The sequence below is a fragment of the Schistocerca serialis genome, chromosome 1 (assembly GCF_023864345.2).
Source record: "Schistocerca serialis cubense isolate TAMUIC-IGC-003099 chromosome 1, iqSchSeri2.2, whole genome shotgun sequence".
Taxonomy (NCBI): Eukaryota; Metazoa; Arthropoda; class Insecta; order Orthoptera; family Acrididae; genus Schistocerca; species Schistocerca serialis.
Genome location: NC_064638.1, coordinates 499,143,036 through 499,161,960, shown reverse-complemented (window position 1 = coordinate 499,161,960; position 18,925 = coordinate 499,143,036). Strand labels below are relative to the sequence as shown.

The 18,925-nt window shown below is 36.6% G+C and overlaps 1 protein-coding gene across 3 annotated transcripts in view; it reads left to right on the top strand.

Annotated features, from left to right (window-relative positions):
• Nucleotides 1-18,925, top strand: part of LOC126474037 (SWI/SNF-related matrix-associated actin-dependent regulator of chromatin subfamily A containing DEAD/H box 1 homolog) — a 182,422-nt gene that overhangs the window by 90,077 nt on the left and 73,420 nt on the right. For all 3 annotated transcript variants that reach the window (XM_050101456.1, XM_050101462.1, XM_050101448.1), the window contains exon 7: nucleotides 11,095-11,282. In XM_050101456.1, the coding sequence (XP_049957413.1) occupies nucleotides 11,095-11,282 (188 nt within the window). The remainder of the gene's footprint in view (nucleotides 1-11,094; nucleotides 11,283-18,925) is intronic.

The window sequence follows — 18,925 nt, the reverse complement described above, 5'->3', positions numbered from 1 at the left end:
TGTTTGATTAATAGTAGACTGCTTCTGAATTCTGTCGCAATTACAGCTGCATTAGCATGCTAGTGAGGTGAAATTGTGTAAATGCCACCTCAGTGTTTTGTGAAAAGATGCTAATTTTAATGTGGCGACAAGAGGAAGAAAAAAAGATGTGCAAGATAGGTGGGGGAAAAAAAATCGCACTCTCTGTTCCAGTTTCGGCATAAATCTGTACCCATTGTGTTTCTGATAGTAAATGGTTGACTTGTCAAATTATTTGTCATACTGGCATAACCTGTTAGTACAGTTGTTTGCAAACTTGCTAGCTGTAGCCTACAAGTTTTGTGAGATGCATGTGTATGCAAAGGCTTACACTGTAGAACCTCCACTACTCCGTTGTCCTGTCCGCAAAGGATCCCCCTACCTCCCCTACCACCCCTTCTGCACAGCTAGTGACCAAAAAACATTGCACACATTCTAGCATAGAGTTATTGGATAGCACCAGCAGGCTGTATGGGTGTGGTAACCCATTAGGTACTTCAGACTGGTATAGTATAACAGGCTTAAGACAACCATTGTGGGAATAGGTTAAATGAGCAGAGAGCTTAACAGTTGGTGTAACTATGTCCCAAGAATAAATGTCAAACAAGAATCCACCTGAGCTGTGATGATCTGATAAGACTGAGACATGAATGTAGACTGATGGCACATCAAAACTATTGAAAATAGGTTGTGGCACAGAGTACAACAAACTGTTTACGACTGGGACAAACAAAGCTTCGTGCATCATGAGGAGAGTACGAGAGCAAGAGGGGGTAATTCACCACTTGTAAAACATATGGTCGTATAGATGTATTAAATCAGTGTATTGTGTTAGTAATTGGTGGGTATTTTGATGTCTTTAGGTGATGGGAAACACCGTGGACACAAACACGTGCAGAATTGCAATTCTGCAAGTCAAAACACCAACTCTAGACACAGGAAGGATTAAAATCCCAAATTAAAACACTTTCAGCCATTCAAATTTCCACTTTTATTTTATTCGTGACATATAGGAAGGATTCCACCTCTGGTCTAGTCAAAATAGGGGCCAGCATTCAGTGACTGGTTTCCGTAGATTTCTTCTTAACACAGCGATCCCTTCTATCATCACTTGTCGATGCATTGCTTGGAAGGCTGGAAGATGGCATATTTGACATTTTATATTGAACAACTGAAGTACAGCAGCCATCTTGTATGAAGGTGGACTTACAGAGACAAGAAGGATTGAGCAGTTAATTACTGTTTACAGTGCTTGATTGCTCTGCGTTAGTGGAGTGTTAAGCTAGTGAGAGGGAATATTTACCAAATTTTGATGGTAACCAAAGGGCTACAAACGGGGACAGTGATTATTACTGCCACACCAACTGGCATTAGCCAAGAAATTGATATCCTGTCTGTGGATCTGTTTGTAAGATACAGGTGGTGACTGCATGGTGCCATGCCTGCAGTGACTGCATGCATACATGAAACATTCCACCGCCGAAAGAAATAGAAGTATTAGTTAGCTGGGTCTGAATTCATTTTACTTTATGATGTAAGTACAAAGCTGAAATTTCAGATCAGGCTTGAAATGTGCAGTTCATTGAGAAGTCAAGACTATTTTGTCAGGAGTACATCCCATGGTCAAACTAGTGGATGAACGTATTGCACAGTTGCTGAGTGAGTGTCTCTCATTCAAAAATGGTTGCATTATATGAAGGAATTTGGTCCACACACTGCTACAAGAAACAACGATAACAATGGAGTTTGAGGATGCCAATTGTCTAGCATCATTCCATTGTACTTAGCAACAAGCATCATTCCATTGTACTTAACAAGGATTTGCATTCATTGTGCACACCACAAAATACTCAAATTATGAGACACCTCTGGTCCATCAATACTTCACGTATCACAGATTATAGCAGACCAACATAAGTTCATCTGTCACTTGACAATGGCCTTCAGTGTTTATAAAGTTCCATAAGCACAACTATAATTTTACGTGGATAAGATATTACCACTCCAACCATTCTGCTGAACTACACCCAGAATCAATAACCGAAACAGAATAGGTGGCTCCATAGTAGGATTACACTTAGAGTGCAATGCACCACCCATTAACCAATGCAAGTATCTCACCAGTACCATCTCAGTAATGTCTACAACTATTGGTCACCTTACTTGTAAAGAAGCTATCTCTTAAAGTATCCTCCCACTGGAGTAATTGCACTCGTCTACATCAGGTTCTGATAAGGAATTATGATTATGACCTTTGAAACTCACTTAACTAATTGAGCTTATGAACTTTCATTTGAATAACAGATGGGAAGAAATTGAATGGCTTCAAATCTTACATATACTAGAATCATTTTATTTGTTGTTAATGAAGCTTATTTAATGAAACATTGTTAAGACAATCTATGGATTCATAATAATTATTTGAACAATCAGAAAGAAATGTGATTAGTTACATGAATAAAAACATATATGTCCTCTTTTGTATACTATCAAACAAAAGCTAAGTTATTTGACAAACATGTATTTGTTTTTTTCTACACTTATATTGCTTACATTTATCCACAGAAGTATCACAATAGAAATTATGAAGAAACAGTTAACCCTACTCATGACATGACACAAAATCTTAATTGATGACTAATCAGTTTCTTCAAACACAATATTCCCTCCAAATTGTATGTGGGTATAATCCCTTAATCCTGTCGGTTCATGAGTATCACAGCAAGTATGCTCCTGGATTGGTTATCCACAATATAATAACTGGTCCTGTATATAACAAGTATCATTTTGTATTTTGCTTCCTTAACAATGATGACTGAAGGTCGGGTACAATAATTTTTGCACTTTCTGTGAACCAGGCATTGGCACAGGGCATCAAAGTAAAAAAAATAAAATGTATATTATTTAGTGTGCAAGGCTGTGTATTAATGAAGTTCAAAAATTAAACTAGAAATTCTAGACTATGAAATTCATTATCATTATTTTTGTTTCTTCATTCCGTTGTATCTCAGCTTAATATTTCCTTCTTCAAAAAGCTGAAGATGCCTACCAGTAATTAATGTATGATATCTGTTTGGAAAAATGATTTTAAATTTATTATCAAGCTACATACAAATTTTTTCACCATATCTAGTATTTAAATGTCCGCATCCTGTCATTTACTTCTAGCTCAATAACTTTTCTACACAAATCAGAGTTGCCAGTATTGTTGAGCTTCTTTAGTAGAACATCCATTTATTTAAATAAAATTTTATACTAAAATAAAAAAAGTTTCAAATGAACAACAACAAATCAGATTTGGTAGTATTGTTGAGCTGCTTGAGTAGAACCTCCATTTATTTAGATAAAAATTTTTACTAAGATTTAAAAAAAATTAGATGTTTTAAATGGACAACAGCAATAGCAAAAACAGTACTACTCAAACTATTGAGTTAATTAAGGAAAAAATTTCTTATTTTTCATGAAGAACAGAAAAAATGCTTAAAAGAATGAAAAAAGGTTAAGAGTAACTGAACAGTACCTGTATGCCAGATATGAATATTTGTATAATAATTCAGTACCTGTATGCCAGATATGAATATTTGTATAATAATTATAACTTTATTCAAGAAATATTAGATAAAGAGGAAAGAGGTTGTTACTTATATTTAGTAAGACCTGATATATGAAAAAAAAATCAGGTTTCTTATTTTCTGATTTTGATATTTTTCATTATTCTTGAAATTAGAGAAATCTAGAGAGGAAATAGATTTAGAAAACAGAATACAATAAAAACATTATTCTATTGTTATAATGAAATACCTGATATAGATTTCATTTGTAAATGAGAAGATATAGAAAATTTATTTTAATACAATATGGCACTGTATCATAATTTTCTAGAACCACTCTTTTATCACATTGGTATGAAAATTCTTTGTTAACTTGCTTTTGATGAATTTTTTTGTTTTTACCTCTCCATTTATCGTATCTTTTTTTCACTTCACTCTCAGTTAATCTTATCATAGATTTGCGATTTAGCTTTTGAATATTCCTATAGTTGAAAGTATATCCATTTATCATCCTAACAGTATTTTTATCATTTTTCTCAAAATAGTAACTTTCAGGTTCAGTTGAAGACCAATCACTAATCCAATTATTTCGTAACACATCAATCCATTAACCTAACATACATTGTGTTTCTGCAGTATTTTTACCATCATCAATATATACTATACTATACTATCCGTATCAAAATATACAACAGATTCTTCCAGTGATTGAAGTTTTCCCGGCGTATTTCCAATTTGAACAGTGCTCGGGTATCCGACCGGGTAGCGCCGTAATTTCTCCACAAATTACAATGCTACCTGGTCGGATACCCGAAAACTGTTCAGATTCTTCCAGCTTATCTAACATATATGCAACCCAATCTTGGATTTGATGTAGTGAATGCAGCAATAAAAATTAATTGTAGCATTGTTATTTTTTACATAATATTCTTAGAAATTATACTTCATTTGAACCATATTCTCATTAATAAAATGTTTATCTATATTATCTAATCAATCATCCAGTATCATCACACACAACTGGTGCAAATCTGTAACATACTCAGTTTTATTCATAATTTGTCATTGTGCAAATTTTCCCCATAATTAATTTAGACATATCTCAGCAACAGCATATTTTCCTGGATCCCTTTTCTCTTATCGGATCCTAATAAAATATCTAATTATTCTTTAACTCTTTTGATATACATCTCATTGGTTTTAAAATCATGTGGACTGGCTTCTAATTTTATTTTCTTAAAGTATTTTACATAATTTTTAGGCAATATGTTTCTTTTATTTCTAAAATTCTATACTTCATTGACATCTAAAATTTTGTATTCTTTTTCCACAGCTTCCTTTCCTTCATCAGTTGTCCATGTTCCAATAAGGAAATGACAGTTTTTGATTTTTATTGATCTTTATCTGTACTGGTAAAACTGGATTATACAATCCTGTAGCTGGTAACACCTTACATTTTAAAAATCTGTACTATTTTTGACATTAATGCCTTGGTCTATATATTTTTGTTGAATGTCATTCAGGATAATACTTATAATATCATACAGTTGGTAGAGGGTACGCACATCACTATGTTTTATTTTCATCTTAACACCATGTACAACCACCAGTAAAAGCATCTCTTGGATTTTGTGGTTTGACATCTTTGGGTAATTGTTTTAATTTCTTTAGTTTTTTTCATATTCTGTTGAGTTTACCCAATCACATTTCCACTAAATTATATCCAGAATTTCGCTATCTCACTACTTCTTGTTAAGGTGCTGTAATATCGCTTGTCCATTGACTCTTTATTTTTGTTGTTAATCATTTCATCTTTATAATATATTTTTGCAATTATGCCAAAAACAGTCATGGTATTGATAAACAGTACTTGTTTCTTTATCTAAACCATCTACTTCACCATCATTAAGAGCACATTGAATATTATAATTGTTTAAACTGTTTAGCCAAGCAGTAGTCTCTTTAATAATTGTTTAAACTGTTTAGCCAAGCAGTAGACTCTTAACTGTAATTTTCTTTGTCCCCTTTGTCTGATACAGCAATTGTTCTGCCGGACAAATATTTTGGTCTGTATATAGCCATGCAAACTCCAGCAATTAACAGAGTGGATCAATATTAGTTATCTCCAGGAATTTTTTTCTTAAGTCAATACGAGTCCAAACAACCTAGCGCACTGGACTCGCATTCGAAAGGATGACAGTTCAAACCCATGTACAACCATTCTGATTTAGGTTTTCTGTGATTTTCCTGAATCGCTTCAGGCAAATACTGGGATGATTCCTTTGAAAGGGCACAGCTGATTTCCTTCCCCATCCTTCCCTAATCCGATCAGATCGATGACCACGCTGTTTGGTCCCCTCCCCCAAACCAACCAATCTAAACAATGTCTTCTCAATGTATCTGCATCACAATTACAGTATTCATTGATTTCTCTCCTCATATTGAATACATAATTTTCTTTAACTTTGTTGCACAAGTGTGAAAGTAACTTCGAAGCAACATTTATTGTCTGGCGTGTTCACACAGTGCAATCTGAGAATACTCTATAAATGTCAGAATTCAACAATGCCATAAATATATAAAACTTAACACAAAATCAAAGACATTGCATTGAAATGTACAACTTGTACACTTCTACACCTTAATACACTACACTGCACAAACACTATACAGCAACTACATCACTTTTCCCTAAGTGTTAACGATATCTGCGATTAAACTTGATATGGCATCTCAATTTCATGACAACTGTTGTTGCTGTTGTGGTGTCGTCACTTGTGGAACTCAATGCCCATGGCAGGTTATCGGTGGCATATGGCAGGGTAGTGGGTGGTTTAGATGTGTCCATAAATGGTGTTTTAGCTGATTTGTGTGCGCAAGTATCGGCAGTTTTAAAGGTAGGTTTTAGGTGGCCAATGGAAACTGTTGTTGGTGTTCCCATGACGTTCATTCTAAACGATTTATCGTCCCTGCTTAGTACAGTATATGGTCCATCGTACATGATTGTAGAGGTTTACGTACTGTGCCGTGCGTAACGAACACTTGTTTGCAGCTCGACAAATTGGCTAAGACAATTGGGTAACGAGTCACTTTGATCCTTTTGTTGCAATAGTCGTGAGTGGTTGCATCTATGTGTGTAACTCACTGAAAAAAGTCTAACACATTGATGATTGTGTGCAGCACACTGCACAGGAACTCACCAGGTAGTCTAATTGGTTGTCCATAGCCCAGCTTTGCTGTGGTTGTATTCCGATCGACTTTTATGGCTGTGTGGAGGTTCGGCAGCATGATCGGTAGTGTCTGAATCTCCAGCACTGTGACTTGTGACATCAAAGAGATGCTTTGAGCCAACAGTGTAAGTGTTCTGTCAAGCCATTTGCAGCTAGGTGGTAAGCAGTTGTCCGGATGCATTTTGTACCTAACAAGGTGACGAGTGGCTTGAAAATAAAAGATTCGAATTTCCTGCCCTAGTTGGTAGTGAAGAGTAATGGTACATCAAAACTGGCTATCCATCCCTTTAGAAATGTAGTGGTGGTGGTCTCGGCAATGATATCAGTCATGGCGAATATCTCTGGCCAGTGAATTAATCAGTCTATGACAGACAGTAAGTACATCTCTCTGACAGCGGCAACAGTTCACTGATGTCAGTTGAACATGTTCGAACCACTAACAAATGTTCCAAGTGGTGCCCTAACATGACGATGCAGAGGGATGTACTAACATGACGAGTGATCTTGTCATGCTGCCAGTGTTCCACACACAAGTTTTTTTTACACCATTTGCACTGTAGCACAAACACCAGGGTGAGACAGGTCATGTTGTGACACAATGGCTGTCGAAAACCTTGAATCATGAAGGATTGTAGCTTCAGTGAGATACATCACAATCCAAAGCCACACTTGTTGGAGGCACTTGAATGCAACATAGCTGAAGGCTTGATGGCTGGGTCAATACGTCTCGGAGTTCACCAACAGACTGTTTTTCTACAGTTAGTGCCTCGTAATCGACTAAATGACGAAGATGGCATGGTGATACTTTGTCCGAGCATTGAAGAAATGCATTTGGGAGCGGTTTGTGGTCCATGACAAGAGTGAAGTGTCTACCTTCAAGCATGTGTCTGAATTTTTTTTTTATTGAAGTGTATGCCACATACAGTTCGTGGTGGTAAGTAGACCAGTTCTGTTGTGAACAAGATAGCTTTTTGCTGTAGAATTCCGAAGGTTGTCACTGTCGCTGATGCACCAACCATTAAGGTGAGTGCCGCTTGTGGGGCAGTGTGTACCAACAGAGTGGATTCGGCCATAGCAGACTTTACATTGTTGAAAGCTGTCTTGCCTTCACTGTTCCACAGCAGTCTGCCACCTGGTGTACGCGAACCGTGTATTAAATCATTCAGCAGGGCTAGTGATGTGGAAGTAATCTTATGTCAATTCTTTCAAATCAAATTTTCTGTGAAGCTACTAAGTGGGCCTTGGACAAAATTGCTGCTATCTACAATTTTTTGTTCTAAATGCTGTATCTCCAATAACGTCAGTTTAGTTACTGTGTAGATGGTATTACGGTATTATTGTATTTTCAGCAGAGTATTTCAGAATGAATTGTGAATCATAACCTTGAGAGCATCAGCTATAAATGTATACTTTTGATATTTATGAGATATCGTCCACCTACAGAATTCATAATTTGTCTTAAATTTGTATCACCATTAAAATTGTGATCTATTATTAGATTTGGAATATGTATACCAATTTCTTGTTTCACTTTGTAATCAAACCACGTGTATCTGTAAGTATTACAAAAAGGAATCCTTATTGGTATGCCTTTTTACTACATTTAAACTTTTTACCTGCAACTATTTTTTATTTTTATTTTATTTATTTATTTATTACATTTCCAGCACTGGAAAACACAATAATCTTGGTATTATCTTATAATGTAACAACCACTTTTACTACAATTTTGGCATCCTTTCACTATATATTCTTCACCAAAATTTCTTTCACAACACCACCATTTTGTGTTCTGTGTCGTATGTAATACTTACGATTTTTAATTTTTACTATTTGTTTCTACATATTTCAAAGTCACATTTACGTAATTCAGATCCCAAACAAATCAATTTACGTTCTTGACCTTTATAAACATCAACATTATATCAAAATATTTTGATTTTTATGCAGATAGATTTTTATTGCTATCTTAGGACCACTATAGATAACTGAATTGAAATTTTCAGCACACACAACATTTATATGGATATCTAGTAGTTGCTGAACATTTTTAATGTCATCTAGGGTAAATTCGCCTTGTTGTATTCTCCTAACTGGTTCTTAATTTTAACTGTAGCTTGTTTGCTACCCAGGACATTGATTTTCATTATTATTAATTCTTGTAATACACATTGTAGTCTTTTTGTCTCAGCTAAATTTATTATTTTATTACCTCTGCTGCCTGTAAGAATTGCTAACACATGAATACTAAACTTGATGTTTGCTATATCAGTAGATTCAGCAGATGACAAGATCTCTTATTTATCACGCAAAACTTGAACATATTTTCGAGTATTAGCTGATGCTTTGTATCCTGTAGAAATCAGATAAAACATTTTTGGATTTGCAGTTGTTATAATCAACTTATCTCCTTTTCTGAAGTTAGTTCTTATTTTAGCTACTTGTACCATAGAATTAAGTGCTTTCGTTATATGATCTGTTTTTTCAGTAATGGTATCGAATTTATTAGTATCATGAAATATAATTTTAGAGTCAGCAGACCAAGCATTAAATTTTTCATTAAATTTTGATCATAATTCTGTAGTCTCAAATAATTCTCGTTTTTTTGATGGTTTGGTCTCTCTCTCTCTCTCTCTCTCTCTCTCTCTCTCTCTCTCTATCTTGCGTAAATAGTTGACTACTGAATAGATGTATTTGAGTTAGTCTCACAATTTTTTTTCTTTTCTCAGTGGTAGAGTTTTCTCAGAAACATCATCATCAAACCTTTAAAAGTAATTTGTATTAGGTACACATTTTGGTCTTGATTTAGTGTTTTGGAATAATTCATTACAAAAAGGAAACTCCTGCACCACACAGTGAAACTAATTAAATCTGATTTCTTTAATTTGCTGTAGCCACTAATACCAAGATTTCTATTAAAATTTCTGACACAGTCTACTTCCATGATATTGAAGTTGCTTGTATTGGTAGGGATAGATTCAATTGTTATATTACTTGATCTAATTAAACCAACCTTTCTCACTTTACTATACCCCTTAAATTATTTCTCCTACTGCCATCACGAAGTTGAGTGAGTGTAAATTATCTCAAAGTCTGTTCCATTTAAGAAGAAAAATTGTTATAAGATTTGTGAAGTATAGAAATTTAATGAAAATAACGAATGTAGTGATTGATTAAAGTTCATTATCAGTTAATTTTACGTGTTTGGCTGACAGTAAATGTTTTTTGAGACTTTTTCAGTTATTTCTTTTCCACACTTGCACACCATTTTCATTTTTTGCCTGTATTCTCATTGAAAAATCTTACGTCTACGTGAGAGCTTGTCCCTAGATGTAGGATTTAAGTAGGAAATAGACAGTAATTTTGATACAGCAGGAGGCATCATGTACACGAAGTCATGAACTCCAAAGAAGCATTGTTTGCCAAATTTTTGTTGGCTTATGCATTCCCTAGCGTTGAATTGATAGAAGGCACTAGTAATCAGAAAACGTTGGGCCACTTGCCTTTTCTTCAATCCACTGCCAATATCGATGGCACACCAAGGCCTTTGCTACTCGTAATACCGGCTGCTGCAATGGTACACGCACTATTGTTGTATTGGGTTGCTTCTGAAGATTAAAATTCCAAATAGTAGAAAATTGCATCGAAGCACACAATTCATAATCCGACAGGGGACAATTAACCAAATTATGTTGCTGTAGAAGATGATTTTAGAGATAGTTGGTTTCCTGTCTTCAAGTTTTGTAGCATGTAAGCTTTGGATCTTTTTCTAGTGGAGTTTCCTACTGAGGATGTAGGGAAGTATGAAGAAGAATAAAAAAGCAGTAATACGTAATATTATGTAGCATAAAGTAAAAATACATTAAATGTGTAATTATAGTGAAATACGTAAAAATAGGTAATAATAAAATGAACTATATCAGTGCTGGCAGTATAATTCTTGACACTTGCACTGTTCACGTGTGAAGGATAAGACTGTATAATTACATAAAATCCCACACACTGTTTGTTAATGCTTCATTATTATAATCTAAATGTTTCAGCTCAGATCTCGAAAGACAATCACAACTTTCTGTGCTTCTTTTATTTGAACATCACCTTCAGCAATGTCTTGCACATGTGAAAAAATACTAATTTACACAGTGTTTCTGGCCTCCTCATGTTATATTGTTAAATGGAATTGTAAACAGAGTGAAATTTTATGTGCCGTTGTTTTGTTGTATTATGTGGTCGTCAATCTCACACTAACGCAATTAACTAATGGATGAAATATTGAAATGTTGTATCAATTTCAGGTTGAAAAGTTTCAGAGTGGAAAACACCTTGGTACAGAGTTACTGAATTCTGCACAGGATATCTTAAGTACCCGCAGGGAAGTGAAGGAACTAATGAAGAGATGTGTAAAACTTGCCAAAAAGTTAGAAAAAGCTGTGCTTGAAGGTGCTACTGGCATAAAGGAGCAGCCAGAATTGTTATCAGATGGGTAATTATGTTCGCTTATCACTATCATCTTTTAAGAACAACTCCCAGGGCATCTAGTGAAAACACATATTGCTAAATAAATAAAATACTCATAATTTCCAGAATCAGTTTCTTCTTTGAAGATAGAAAAAAAAGTAGTTGTGGTAAGAAAAGGGGGGCGGGGGCGGGGGGCAGATCACTTAGAACCGATGGAACCAATGTTACTGATGTACAGCATTAGTTGACTTCACAATCACAATGATGCTTCATCAGCCTCTCTTAATTTCTCTTTTTACAGAGTCAACCACTTTCTTTCAATACAGCGGTCTGGCTGAATTGCACAAATCTTAAAAAGTATATTTTCCCCTTACATTTCCCTGCATTGTAAACAAAAATGTGGAAAGACAGATACTTACTGCAGCTGATTGATACACAGTGCATAGACATGTCTAGCTGCACAAAATATTGCGCCAGGTTTCAAGTAAGCTTGTATTCTTTTTTTGTTTTAAATGCTCATACTTTCAAACATCTAAATGCACTCCCCTAGGGCTGTGAGAAAATATTTGTATTACTGGCCTGTCCCTCTCATTCTGAGGTCTAGGTGACTTGCCTTTTCTCGTTTAATAGCCGCCAACCTATTTATTTGTTTTATTTACATGTCAAGTTCTGTAGGACCAAATTGAGGACAAGTCTCCAAGGTCATGGAACATGTCAGTACATGATATTACAGCATAAAAGTAATAACAGATAAAAATAAAATGTTTATGAAGCAAAAAAAGTCAAGCCATAAGTTTTAAGTTCACACAATCAACAATATAACATAAAAATCAGCTTAATTTTTCAAGGAACTCCTTAACAGAGTGACCCATGAGGAAACTCTTCAGTTTCGACATGAAAGCACGTGGGTTACTGCTAAGATTTTTTAATTCTTGTGGTAGCTTATCGAAAATGGGTGTAGCAGTGTACTGCACACTTTCCTGCACAAGAGTTGAGGAAGTCTGATTCAAATGCAGGTTGGATTTTTGCCAAGTATTACCTGATGGAAAGCTGCTTATTCTTGGGAATAAGCTGATATTGTTAACAAGAAACAGTAGTAAAGAATATGTATAATAGAGGGAAACATTCCACGTGGGAAAAATATATCTAAAAACAAAGATGATGTGACTTACCAAACGAAAGCGCTGGCAGGTCGATAGACACACAAACACTGAGTTAGTCCCTCTCTTAAACATAATGTATGACATACAAATCCCCCAGCCAAAACTCCTTGCCCAGTAGTTGGAAGAAAATGGTCAAATTCTTCTATAAGAATGCTGTCATCCAATGTGATCAACATCCGTCTCCTGTAAAATCTTATAATATATTCTGAGCTCAAACACAATGAGGTATCTCAGACAGAATGGCCTCCTCTATGTCAACCAGCATTGGTTCCAGAAACATTGGTCATGTAAAACTTAACTCTTAGTTGAATATAATAGAGGGAAACGTTCCACGTGGGAAAAATATATCTAAAAACAAAGATGATGTGACTTACCAAACGAAAGTGCTGGCAGGTCGATAAACACGCAAACAAACACAAACATACACACAAAATTCAAGCTTTCGCAACAAACGGTTGCTTCATCAGGAAAGAGGGAAGGAGAGGGAAAGACGAAAGGATGTGGGTTTTAAGGGAGAGGGTAAGGAGTCATTCCAATCCCGGGAGCGGAAAGACTTACCTTAGGGGCAAAAAAGGACAGGTATACACACACACACACATACACACACACACACACACATATATCCATCCGCACATACACAGACACAAGCAGTCATTTGTAAAGGCAAAGAGTTTGGGCAGAGATGTCAGTCGAGGCGGAAGTACAGAGGCAAAGATGTTGTTGAAAGACAGGTGAGGTATGAGCGGCGGCAAATTGAAATTAGAAATTAGCGGAGATTGAGGCCTGGCGGATAGCGAGAAGAGAGAATATGCCGAAGGGCAAGTTCCCATCTCCGGAGTTCTGACAGGTTGATGTTAGCAGGAAGTATCCAGATAACCCGGACGGTGTAACACTGTGCCAAGATGTGCTGGCCGTGCACCAAGGCATGTTTAGCCACAGGGTGATCCTCATTACCAACAAACACTGTCTGCCTGTGTCCATTCATGCGAATGGACAGTTTGTTGCTGGTCATTCCCACATAGAAGGCTTCACAGTGTAGACAGGTCAGTTGGTAAATCACGTGGGTGCTTTCACACGTGGCTCTGCCTTTTGATCGTGTACACCTTCCGGGTTACAGGACTGGAGTAGGTGGTGGTGGGAGGGTGCATGGGACAGGCTTCGCACCGGGGGCAGTTACAAGGGTAGGAGCCAGAGGGTGGGGAAGGTGGTTTGCGGATTTCGTAGGGATGAACTAAGAGGTTACGAAGGTTACGTTTGTTATTGTCACTGTTGCATTTCGAAGTCTTTTCTGTCGTCTTATTTCCTCCTCCTGTTTTCCGCCGTCCACCTAACCTTCGTTAGGTTGATTGTATCCCACGCAGACCCTACATCACAGCCATTCTCAACACTGTGAATAATGTCATTTTGCTGTCTGTTGTTCAAGTAAGTGGTGAACCAGTTGTGAGCTACTCCCTGTATTCCATAATGGTCCAACTTCTGGAGCAATATTTTGAGATTAACACAATCAAACGTCTTAGTTAAATCAAAAAATGTGCCTAGCATTTGAAACTTTTTGTTTAATTCATTCAGTACCTTAAAGAGAAAAGAGAATATCGCATTTTCAGTTGTTACATGACTTTTAAAGCTGAACTGTACATTTGATAGCAAATTATGTGATATTAAATGATCAATTATTCTTACATACATAGCCTTTTCAATAACTTTAGAAAACGCTAATGGCATAGGAATAGGTCTAAAATTGTCTACATTATCCCTTTCTATAAAGCGGCTTGAATCGTTCAAGAAACTGAACATACCTAAAGGAAAAATTACAAATATGGCTAACAGGACTAACATGTGCAGCATAGTACTTTAATATTCTGCTACGCACTCCAACATATCCATGAGAGTCCTTAGTGTTCAGTGATTTAATTGTTAACTCAATCTCCCCCTTGTCTGTATCACGGAGGAGTATTTCATACATCAATCTTGGAAAGGCATTTGCCAAGAAAGTTATACGATTCCCTGTAGAGACTAAATTTTTATCTAATTCACCAGCAATCCTCAGAAAATGTTTGCTAAATACTGTACATATGTCATATTTATTAGTAACAGAAATATTTTTACTGTGAACTGACTTTATATCGTCGACCTTGTGCTGCTGGCCAGACACTGCTGACCGTATGGTTTTAATTTTATCCTGTGAATTAGGTATTCTATTTGCATACTACATACACTTTGCCTTCCTAATACCACTTTTAAGCACCTTACAATACTCTTTGAAATGTGCTACTGTACCTTGATTATAACTACTTCTAACATTTCAATATGATTCCCGCTTTGTTCTACATGATATCCTTATCCCACTAGTCAGCCACCCAGAGTGCCTTTTACTGCTAGTACCACGTTTAGAACATTCTAATGGAAAGCAACTCTTAAAGAGCCTGGGAAATGTGTTAAGGAAAGCATTATATTTGTCATCTATGTTATTGGAACTGTAAACATCCTGCCACTCTTGTTCTTTGACGAGTTTTTCTAAACACACTATTGTCATTGGATTAACTTTCCCATATGGTTTGTAATTAAACTAGTGAAAAGAAACTTGTGTGAGTGTACAGAAATTTGCTGTAGAATCACCCTCCCTACCAGTACTTGCTTTCGCTCATACTGTGGCCCTTGAACACATTTTTGATGTCTTCTTTTGGCATGTAGTTGGTCACTACCTTTCAAGTATCAGAATAGGACTCTTTCTGCAGTGGAAAAGAAAGATGCCCGCTGATGATGAGTGAAGAGAGTTGTCTCCTGAGTTCATCAAAGGATACACTGGAGATTTGTCATAAAGCAGAACCCAAGTCTTGCTTTAACACAAATTGGATTTCAAGCTCTTCACTTTTGGGAAGGTGGTCTTTCATGTCATCGTATAACTTGATGGTAACAGTCTGCCCTTCACATATTTCTTCTCTGATGATAAAGTTACAAAAGATGAATTTGATTAGCATCATTTTAATCTTTAATTTTATATCTTTTCTTAATGTTGACTTTGATTTTTTTGATTTTTCCTAGGTTTGTTCACTCTCTGATGTGATGTTTTGCACAAGGGATTCTACTCAAATCACCGCATTTATAACCACTGATGGAAGGCATTAGGATGTTAGGATTACCCTCTGTTGTTTCAGTGAACTTTACTGTTGCAATCCATCTGCGATTCTTCATGTTCTTCTGTGAGAGTATGTATTTAACATTTCACGAACCCTCTTCATGTTTGGCAGGTTTTCAGATGTCTATTAGACGATGCCGTGGCGATATGGTCATGGCTCAGGATATCTCCATAGATTCTGCTTTTTTATTGGGATCAGATAATATTAGGAGATAACAGTTATTTTGAAGAGAAAGTTAGATTTTTATTCAGACTGCATAAAACTACAGTGAAACAACATAAATCTTGTTTTATAATTGGGGTGGACGTAAATGATTTAATGAGGTATATGGTGTCCATTTATTTGCTTAGCATAGGGCACTGTACATCACATGAATTAATTCAGGGTGTATATGACCCGGGAGATCCGGGAAAAACCCGGGAATTTTTTCATCCGGGAGAAAACCGGGAAAAACCTGGGGATTTTTTAGAATTCCGGGAATTTTTCATTGTTTTAGTTGTCAGTTAAATTTTGTAACTTCGACTGGTAAGAACCAATACTCTGACAAAGACTATTACTGTATCTCGCTACTGCAGAATAATACTGCAGCAATAAACAACGAAGGAGAGAAAAAAACGAAAATAAAACTTAAGTTGCAAAGGAAGTGCACCGTATACAACAACAAAAAACAGTGCTCATAGCAGCAAGCAGCCAGATGCTGTCCAGAAAAATTTTACTGGTGCGTCTAAGCTGCCAGATCCACGTATGTGCAACAGGCCCGGAACTAGGGGGCGGGAGCAAACCTGGGTACTGCCTCGGGCAGCAGTTTTGGGGGGAAGGGCGTCAAATTCATATTATTGAGGAAAAAGACCTTGTTTCACAAAGCGCCTAGCGTCCAGCACACATTGGTCTATCAATTACTCATATGATTTTGAACGCATCCTTGCTGGTTTTTGAACATTTTAAAACAAATTCTAAGTTGATTTCTGAAAGAATCGTAAGTTGATTTTTGAATGCGTGCATAGTGTATGTGATATCTCTGCCAGCAGAATCCCAGTCACACCTAAAAATAAACTTTCTTGCAGAGAAAAGGGGACGGGTCTATACGAGCTGAGCGGAATAAAGCCGAACGGGTGAATGCCAATCGCTGTTTATGTGGTTGATAGGGTTTGCAAATGGTCAGCGTTGTTATAACTACTAGCGAAATAAATTCAGACTACCAGAGTGGAAATAAACAACTAACAGGAATAACATGCTACAATGATTGCGTATCGTCTCCTCCGTGTATTCGAGAAAATGAAATTTTGACGGAAAATTTGTGACCAGACCACTACACCACTAAGGGCCAGTTATACAGTCCCTGGCGAGCAGCCTCTAAAATTCTATTCTGGGAGTAGCGCGGAAAACGCGTTGTACGAACACGTAATAACACGTAACCGGAGAATAAATGCGGGGTAGCTAAACCAGTGATTGTGGCAGGATTATTGAAACTAACCAAAGAATAAGTGTTGACACTGGCAGGAATAGTTACAGAATTAGTGCTGACAAGATTGTCTGTTAAAACGAGGAAGGAGAAGAAACGGGGACCCACACAAATTAGAGAAAAATATGAAGATTCCAAATTTTTTAAAAATTTCGCACTACTACTTTTCGGTCTCATGCTTCAGAAGCGAGAGAGTATGAATGAAATGTGAAACTATTTCGTAACATAAAACTTTTTCTTGTAGTAGGCCTAATAGGCATTTGATATTGCATTTGCATTTGCATAGGCATTCTGTCGTGTTGTAAAAATGACCATTTATGCTAAAACAGTCTCGTTTATTTGGTGTGTGTAACAGTTGCTGCAATATTGGACAGGCCTATTTCATTTCATCTAGCAGTGACAAAATACACGTAATCAGATTGAGAAACCACACCAGTCTGGGTACAATTTGTATTAACAACTTTTCTAATATTAGACAACGACATTTCGTTTCTTCATGTAGCAGAATGTTGACGAACTTTGATGAGGTAATAGATTCTTTCCCAGAAAGGAAAGTACTCTATATAAAGCTGTGGCAATATTAGAGAGAAAAAAAGGCAGGGCTTAAGGATTGAAGAAATGTGTACTGTCTTGATTGTCTCTTGTCTTTACTCATTTTATGTACCCTCTATTTAATTTTATATCACACAAAACAGCAATTTATTAGCTAATAGGCAGTAAAGACTGCAAATTTTCTGAAGAGTTCTTTTCTGCCAGTTACAAATAACCCCATCCAGTATTAATTGCGAGATTTTTTAAAAGAGGGGCAGGATGTCAAACTGGCCGACTGGAAGCAGGAGAGGCACCACAGGACATTGTAATTTCCACTGGCGTGAATATAGTTTGATAGCACCCATTACAAAATATTACGTGTCTGAATTCCACAGAGCGAAATCAGAGACGAGCGATGGAAGAATGTTGTGTGAAGAGGCGTGGCACTGCACTTTGGCACACTTAAGACCAAGTAACATGTGTTAAGTTTCTCACGAACATATATGTTTTATGTATCAGACTCTTCAGAAAGATGTGCTCTACAAAATGAAGATATTTTTGAAACGTCGGTTTTTTTGAATTTTTGGCGTCCTACCACAAAGCTCGAGGGAGGGGGAGCGCCACTATCTAATATTGCCCCAGTTCGGAAATATCGTAGATCCAGACTTGATGCACAGAGCAGTCTGAGTTGTAGTGGGGAGGTGGTAGTGTCCACGTGACCCGTGTTTACGTTAAGTGATTTTGCTGTTTCCTCTTCGTTTATTGCTCTCACGTCAAATGAAAACAAAACGGACTTCTGAGGCCGGGAGCTATCAAGTGAATTAAAATACATTCACATCATTACGGAAGGCCAAAATATGTAATTAGTTTCAGATTTGGTTTTATTTCCACCTTTCTGACAGTCAAGCATTAATCGCCTTGCAGAGCAATGAAGTTATTTTTGTTGTTTTGTTAAAGAAATTTGACTTTCTTTTCTGCTGAGGTAGTCAATTTATTTGAAACGAAGTGTTTAGTTCCATACTATTGGCTAGTTTCAACTGTGTACTGCATTTCAAGTTCACGTTTACATCTTCTAGCACGTATGGCATTGTGCCTTGATAAAGAACCAAACATGAGATAATACAGTACTGGTACTCCAAGAAAATTTACATATGAATTTGACCACATGAATGTGCACTTTAAGCCGAATGATGCATTTTAGTATAGTTCACAGAATTCCCATGCTCTTGGAGTATCCTCTAATGTCTTCAGAATGAGATTTTCACTCTGCAGCGGAGTGTGCACTGATATGAAACTTCCTGGCACATTAAAGCTGTGTGCCCGACCGAGACTCGAACTCGGGACCTTTGCCTTTCGCGGGCAAGTGCTCTACCAT